The sequence below is a fragment of the Brassica napus genome, chromosome A9 (assembly GCF_020379485.1).
Source record: "Brassica napus cultivar Da-Ae chromosome A9, Da-Ae, whole genome shotgun sequence".
NCBI classification, from domain to species: Eukaryota; Viridiplantae; Streptophyta; class Magnoliopsida; order Brassicales; family Brassicaceae; genus Brassica; species Brassica napus.
The window spans coordinates 28594711-28602653 of NC_063442.1; the positions used below are offsets into that span (position 1 = coordinate 28594711).

Below are 7943 nucleotides of genomic sequence, written 5' to 3' on the forward strand. Positions count from 1 at the left end.
TTGAGGATCCGCATTTTCCGGATCACGTCTACAGACTCAAGAAAGCCCTCTATGGGTTGAAACAAGCTCCACGAGCTTGGTATGACCGTCTGACGGAGTTCCTGGTACAAGCTGGTTTTCAAAGAGGTGGTGTGGACAAGACCCTGTTCATCGGAGAAAATGGAGATGACATGCTGATCATTCAAGTTTACGTGGATGATATCATTTTCGGAGGAACGTCTAAGCAAATGGTTGATGACTTCGTGAAGACTATGACAAAAGAATTTGAAATGAGTATGGTTGGAGAACTGAGCTATTTCCTTGGACTTCCGATCAAGCAACTAACCGATGGAATCACAGTGTCACAGAGTACCTATGCCAAAAATCTCATCAAGCGATTTGGAATGCAGACAAGTAAGATTGCAAAAACCCCTATGAGCACAACAACCAAACTTTCCAGAGATAGCGATGGGAAACCAGTTGATGAGAAACTCTACCGAGCCATGATTGGGAGTCTCCTTTACCTCACGGCAAGTCGTCCTGATTTATGCCTCAGTGTGGGGATTTGTGCTCGCTATCAAGCTAAACCAAAAGAATCTCACATGAATGCAGTAAAGCGTATTATCAAATACGTAAAAGGCACTCTTGACTTTTGTCTTCATTATACATTTGAGACTAATGTGAATCTTGCAGGTTTTTGTGATGCTGATTGGGCAGGTTGCTTAGATGACAGACACATCACATCAGGTGGTTGCTTTTTCTTGGGAAACAACATGGTCTCATGGCATAGCAAGAAACAAAACTGTGTTTCTCTATCCACAGCAGAAGCTGAATACATTGCACTAGGTAGCTGTTGCACTCAACTCATGTGGATGCGACAAATGCTTATTGACTACGGTATCATCTCTTCTCCCATGCTTATTCATTGTGATAACATGAGTGCTATCAATCTCTCTAAAAATCCAGTTCAGCATTCACGTACTAAACACGTGGATATAAGACATCACTTTGTGAGAGAGTTGGTGGAAATGAGGATTGTGATATTAGAGCATGTCCCAACAGAGAAACAACTTGCTGATCTCTTTACCAAACCACTGGATTACAACACCTTTCTGGGTCTTAGAAAGGCGTTGGGAATCATGGAACTCTGAGTAAGTCCTAAAAAAAGGGGGGAGAGTCACTGTAAGAATGCCGGACTCTATGCTTCGATGCTACCCCCTCACTAACACCTTGAGTCAACAAGTTCTACTGTGTAAGTTCTGTCACCTGACTCTTGTTATCTCGCTTTCCTGGTTCACTGGTGAAGGGCACTCATCTTGAACTGAGATGTTACCCCATTTCACGTTTGATGCATTGATCACTGCCCGGATTGAATGAGGAAACACATAAGAGGATGAGTGCTGTGTAAGTAAAGATAGTTAAAAAAAAAAAAAAAAAAAAAGGAGAATGTGTGTCACGCAAAAAGGGTCAAAGGTAAGACTCATGTGTAACTTTCTGAAAGAGGTATGTGACTCATAACAAAACAAAAGGAAAGGAAGGCCTGGAATGATAGATACTCGTTTTGGAGCAGGGTGTTATCCCACTTTGTCTCTGGTTTCGATCACTGTCTTGACTGGGCAGGTTTGGTACCAATTTCTTGGGATACATGTTTCGGAGCAGGGTGTTATCCCACTTTGTCTCTGGAGTTCATCTCTGTCCTAGAATTAGAGTTGTGTATTAACTGCCTGTTGATAAAACGAGAATGTCTGTGAGTTGGAGAGACAGACACACAAGAAGCCTAACGTGTGTTTCCAGACCATACAGCTAAGTGGGAAAACAGAGTTGGGTTGACTGAATGGACACAGCAGAATCTCGTTTGTGACAGCTACTCGGCTGAGAAATAGCTACAGACTTGGGTTGATTCATTGCTTTCAATAAAAACAATGCTTTGGTAGCTAGATGTGTGGCGAAAATCGTTTTTCAGTGACTATACCCCTGAGATGCAGGCATCATATCCATTGATGTATATCGGCCTGACAATTATCACAAATTCTCATGACTCCCGAACTCTCTTACGAATGTAAGTGAAGTCTATGCTCCTGGTTACATGCATGAGTTACACATAAGTTCTATTGCATCACACTCAGCGTATTAATTTTTTTTTTTGAGCTGAGATATTTGATTGGGGACTAATGTTTTAAATTGAGTGCAATTAGGTCATCGGTTGTGTCGGATCTTTTTTTAAAAAAAAAGGGGGATTCGCCATATCTCTCTCTCCAAAATCGAAACATGCAACCCACCCGAAGAAGCTATCGATTGTCTGAGAAAGAAACAGCTATTCCGGATCTCTCCTCTTCTGGTCCGTCTGGATCTTCCCGCAAACGTATCCGGAAACAATGCCGAAAGGTGACTCCGCCACCGTCTTCTCCGCCTGCTGCATATACATCTACCGACGACGAGGTTGAAGCTTTTCAACTCAAAGAGCCACGCTATCAAGCAAGCCGTGCGATCTTCCAAGCACGAAATCAAGAAAACCCCGAACTACTTCGTTCCCACATCACTCCGTTCTCGAGTCGTTTTGTCACCAGCAATTCAGTTGAGAGGTATGAAAAATTGGCTTCACGTGAGTTTGTGATTCAACAGAGGATCGATGTGACTGACGAGAACTTGCTCGATGTGAAACGGGTGGTAGTTAGGTCAGGGTTGATCTATACTCTGATTGATAGTGACTTGTTTCATCCAAATGTTGTGAAAGAGTTTATTGCCAATTTGGGTGCGGCTGAGAATAGAGGAGATGGTGTTGCTGTGTTTCTTCGTGGGTCCATGGTTGAATTCTCGCCTAGCTTGATTAATGCTATGTATTTGATCCCTGGCTTTGAAGAAGATCCTGACTACTTGGCAGTAGACATTGATCGAGTGTGCTCGTTCCTGACGGATAATCGTGTGCGACGTTCTGAAGCCATGAGCTCTAAGTATCTGACCCCGACGAATCAAGTCCTCTACAAGCTGGTGTGCTCAAATTGGATTCCCACCACCAACTACACGTCAATGAACCAGGAACGACTCAAGTTTCTCTACATGCTTCATCATCACAGGGGCTTTGACTTTGGTCAGATGGTCTATGATCAAATCATCAGCTTTGCAGCTAACATCAGCACTGACAGGTCTCGGAGAGTCATTTTCCCTACATTGATTCAGCAAGTGATTGACTATCAACGGACAGTGCTGTCATTTGAAGATGATGAAGAGTATACCGGGTATCCTAAGCTGGTGGTAAAAGACATCAAGGCAGGCAGAGGCCAAGGGGGTAACTCTAGTGCCGCTGATCTTCTGGCTGATATTGAGCGAACCATAGCTGATCTTAAAAGCATTCGGATTCGCTTGAGGAGTAAGGGAGTAGTACTTGTTGAAATTCTTAAATTTTCTGAGTCTCTAACCTTTTGTTTTTATCTTAATGTGCATCTACTCAGGGGGAGAATATCCACAGTATCCTCGTCGGACTCAACAGAATGAGCAGGAAGATGAAGTGGAACCGGACAGTGAAGAAAGTGAAAGTTTCTAATGAGTGAATCTGTTGTGTTTCATTATATGCACCATGTACTGAACCTTGATGTTGCACTTTGCATCGTACTCTTTTCCTTCTTTGCTTCTGTTTGTGTATGGATTTGAAAAACCTTAATTTCTTAAGGTTGTGGTATGATGTTAGACTAATCCTTATGGTTGATATGGAAAATAGTCGTGTGGTCTTGTGTGTTGAGCTTTGATTGCAACAGGTTGAGTAGATTGTCACATTCAGATAAAAAGGGGGAGAATGTAAGCTCAAGAATTATGAGCTTGTTTGGTTTGTGCCTAGACTGTGTTACACTTGGTGATGAGTGTGTAACATAGTGCGGTATATTTGTTACGACGTGATGACGTGTTACAAACTGATGGAAGTAGAAGATATTGCTTTGGCGCGAAGCAAGGAAGATCTTCTGTTGGCGATATTTTAGGAAGTAGAATATTGCCTTTTCACGTGTATTTAACAAGTAAACCTAGAAGTGTTTTAGGTTACGCGTTAAGATAGAAAAAAGCTAGAACAAGAGGTGTGTTCTTGTCAGCTTCGGAAATCGAGTGAAGGGTATTCAGCTCGAGTTTCTGTGATTTAGAGATTAGAAATTGGTCCGTCGCTAGTCGTGTGTGACTGAGCATAAACCGGATTAAACAGATCTAGGAGGATTGTTTAAAAGATTTCTAATATACAAGAAAGTGTTCTTGAGAGATTTGTGTACGGTTCTAATTGTAGTGTGTCTGAACTTTCACTTTATATAACTGCTCCTTGTTTATTTCCTACTCTTTCGTTTATAAGCATTTCGACCACACTTATAAAATATGAGCTTCTCCTTTGTCTTCAAAGTAAGACAAGAAGATCAAAAACTAGGTGTAATAGATTTTTGCATCTTTTCTTATATGGTTTCTCTGATGTTATCATTTCTTAAAACAAATGACTAACTTAGACACAATCATAGTGCATCATCATCATCTCTCTTTGACCTTTTCTTCTACTTCGTTTGCACTTTATCATATAAGCTTCTCCTCTGTATTCATTCTTCACTTCACGAATCATCTTCTTCACTCTAGTTTCCAATTTATCTGGTGTAGAATTATGTAAAGGATGAATTTCCTATATTCTTCTCTCGGTAAAGTTTAAGTTTTGAGTCATTGTAATTGCTGGAAAAATTGGTGACTTATGTAATCGTTTAATGCATCAGATGGACGGTCAGTAAATTTTAACATCGTGTGCATCATAATTCTGACCATAAGAGCATGTCAGAAACATAACCAATTGAGTCACATGTTGCTGTCGTTGGGCACCTTGTTCTCATGAGTTATCGGTGGTTTTGCACTTTATCATCTTCAGCTTTTAGCTAGGTTCCATGAGATTGTTGATTGTTCATTTATGTGAATTTATTTCTCGTGTTGCCAATTAAGAAAAAAAAACAAAAGACTTCATTGATATATATCGATCTTGCCACCGACACTTTAAAGCATTTTTTTGGCAAAGACACTTTAAAGCATTTCCTTTTTACAAAATGCACAATGTTTGCTTGAGACTCAAGTCACCACGAATAGCAATATACTACTCCGTGAGACAGAAATCTCATTCTCATTCATCTCTTTGTTCATTCACTCCCGACAGCGGCAAAAGTGGAATACGTCAAGGAGACAAGGTCACAAATGGAAATCCAATTCAGTCATCCAGAGACAGACTCAATAGTTCATTAAACCAGCTTTACACACAAAAAGAGGCGGTCTTGTCCCAGTAAGCATTGACTTAGCACATTCGCATGCATTAGGGTATCGTCCAAACACTCCTTCCATTTCGAGCGCTATGTAACCACTGGTGGTAGGCTGGTAGCTCTAAGCCTCTAACAGGAAAGATAGCTTTTTTAGGATTCAGAAATATGGAAACGAACAAAACAATAATAATAGGATAGGCATGTGTCATATATATTATTTTTAGGCATGTGTCATATATTTTAGCTTTTTTATTATCAAACAAAAAAAAACTTAAGTCAGTGATAAATTTGACTAGGGTTATTACAGTCGTAAAAGAATTATAACTACGGCAATTTTAGCTGACAAATGTTACTTTATAAAGAAACACTGAAGTAGGAAATATGTTTTCGATGAAAGAAAACATAAGCTATCATTTTTAATAGTTACATATATCTAAAAAATAAAATTATGGAAATAATTTTACAAATTACCATGTGAAAATCGTGCTGGGTTACCTTATTGATGCGGGATTATATACATAACAATAAGAAACTCATCTTTTTCTTGTATACAAGAAAGAATCCTCTAGCTTTTTCTTTTAAAAAAAAAATTAAAGAGCATACTGCAACGCACAGAGAGGATTTGAATCTGGATATGATTACGTAACATGGTGCTTACTAATAGAAAAAATACATTAATTAGCCTAGAGACAGATATCCAACTTTCATATGTATTAATATCCGTTTATTTATTTGATTTTACCTTATTTTGTTACAATAATTGGAAAAAAAAGAGCTATTGCAGTATTTTTCGACAGATTTTATTTAGGACGAAAAAAAACAAAGATTAGTAATGCGTCGAGGTTAAAGTTGCCTCCCCAATTTAAATCCCAAACAAAAGTTAAACCTAAAATCTCTTTAAAGCTTTGAGATAATTTACTATGATAGTTACCCAACACCTACACACAAAGAATCTGTTCTCCCTCAGTCACATCATTCTTTTCCCCATCTTTACTCCACAAAGCACCTGCATTTGTATATTATATGTTTCATTGATTCTTCATGAAGCTGTCTTTACCCTTACTTGCATCACAAGTAAAACTAAGAAACGAACATGACCCATCGCCGTCACGAACCACCAACTCTCGAATCACCTGCGTCGTGTCTTCGCTTTTCCCTCCATGCTCATACGAAAAACCGCCCTGAAGATTTTCATAACTGAACCGGTTTAGGTTTACGAGATTCTTAGGTTTAGTTTCGGTCGATCCTCCACATTGCCTAGGCTGTGTTTGGTAGAAGACTTTAGAGAGAACTGGTTCGCCGTCTTTCTCGTCCTCACTGTGGCCTAAGTGATACTGATGCATCACCCAGTTCGTCTTCTCGGGCTTCTTCTGGCGACCGTAGTTCGTGTAGAGCACTAGGATCTTCTTGAAACCAGCTTCTCCTGACTGAGACAAAACTGGTCGGGTCTTTCCCGTTTTGTGCCACCGTGTCTCGTGCCCTTCCTCGTCTGTGCTCACTTTTCTACGTTTTCGTGTTCCGGTCGTGTAAGCCTTTGACGGCCGGTGGAAGAAGTGTCGTACTTGCCCGTCTTTGCTTACTCCTACTTGGACAAGATTGACATAAGTTTAGCATATGTAAACCACTTTAATCATAGACAAAAAATGGAGACTGTGTTATATTTTGTCACCAATATATCACATTACGTTACTAGATTTGATCATTTGTTTTTGAGATAAATTAATAAGTAAAGCGCAACAAAACAACTATCATCAAATCTAAGAAAGATTACCGACTATCATCAAATCTAAGAAAGATTGCCGTTTTTTCTGACAAAATATCCCTGTTTCTACAATTTTATTTTCTACAAAATAAATTTTCTACAAAATAAAGCCCTAATACAAATGGGTAAACCCAAAAGAATTTTTTGTAAGCTTGAAAAATGAAAATGGCGAGAAAATTGCATTAATTTAATTTTCAACAAACATTATTCTTTCTTCCAACTATATATGTTATGTAATTTGATATATTACAAAGAGAGCGTTTTGTTTTATACCAGGAAGTTTCTCAGGATGCGTATAACAAATTCCATTCTCTCCTTCAAGTGTAGGTATAAACTCATCGATCAACGGATGAAGCTTCCGCTTATCGGATGAAACCTTCGCCTCCAAGTGCATAAGGATCTCTTTATCCGACGGGTCGAATTTGACTCCTGCCGGTAAACTTGGTAAATCTTTGATGCTGCCAACCTTAAATTTCATTTATTTACATTAATATGGGCGCCAAAATACAAAGTACAGGATATATGTATAATTTAATTGACTAGAGAGGTTTATAAGGTGAACCATTCATGGTTTATATATATAACCTGGTCGTCTTGTTGATGCATCTTATGTCCACAAGAAGAACAAGTCATAATGGGAGATTCAACGATAATCTTTGAATCTGGACGGCTCGTGACACATGATTGAGATTGATCTTTGAGTTGAATCGATGGATGATCAATATTGGATGCTCTTTCAAGATTGAGGTCATCTGAACCATCACACCAGCTCATCTTTTACTGATCCCTCTCTCTTTCTCTCTATAGAACAAACCCACCAAAATCTAAACCTAATTAAAATTAGTACTACTAAAAGATAGAGTCGAGAGAGGGAGGGAGAGAGACCAGCTAAAGATGAGGTGATATAGAAAGAGAGGCAAGTGATTGATAAGTTTTCTTCCAAA

At 39.1% G+C, this 7943-nt stretch overlaps 2 protein-coding genes across 2 annotated transcripts; one reads left to right on the top strand and one right to left on the bottom strand.

Moving 5' to 3' along the window:
• The first annotated feature begins 2247 nt into the window (after positions 1-2247).
• LOC106422010 lies at positions 2248-3527 on the top strand. Its single transcript, XM_013862837.2, has 2 exons — positions 2248-3357; positions 3429-3527. The coding sequence occupies exons 1-2, from the start codon at positions 2248-2250 to the stop codon at positions 3525-3527; spliced, it is 1209 nt and encodes a 402-aa protein (XP_013718291.2).
• A 2488-nt stretch (positions 3528-6015) lies between these two features.
• Positions 6016-7943, bottom strand: LOC106422021 (NAC domain-containing protein 10). The gene is made up of 3 exons (XM_013862845.3): positions 7585-7943; positions 7273-7465; positions 6016-6819 (listed from the first exon to the last, which is right to left on the bottom strand). Exons 1-3 carry the CDS (start codon positions 7771-7773, stop codon positions 6266-6268), a joined length of 936 nt encoding a protein of 311 aa, XP_013718299.1. The 5' UTR covers positions 7774-7943; the 3' UTR covers positions 6016-6265.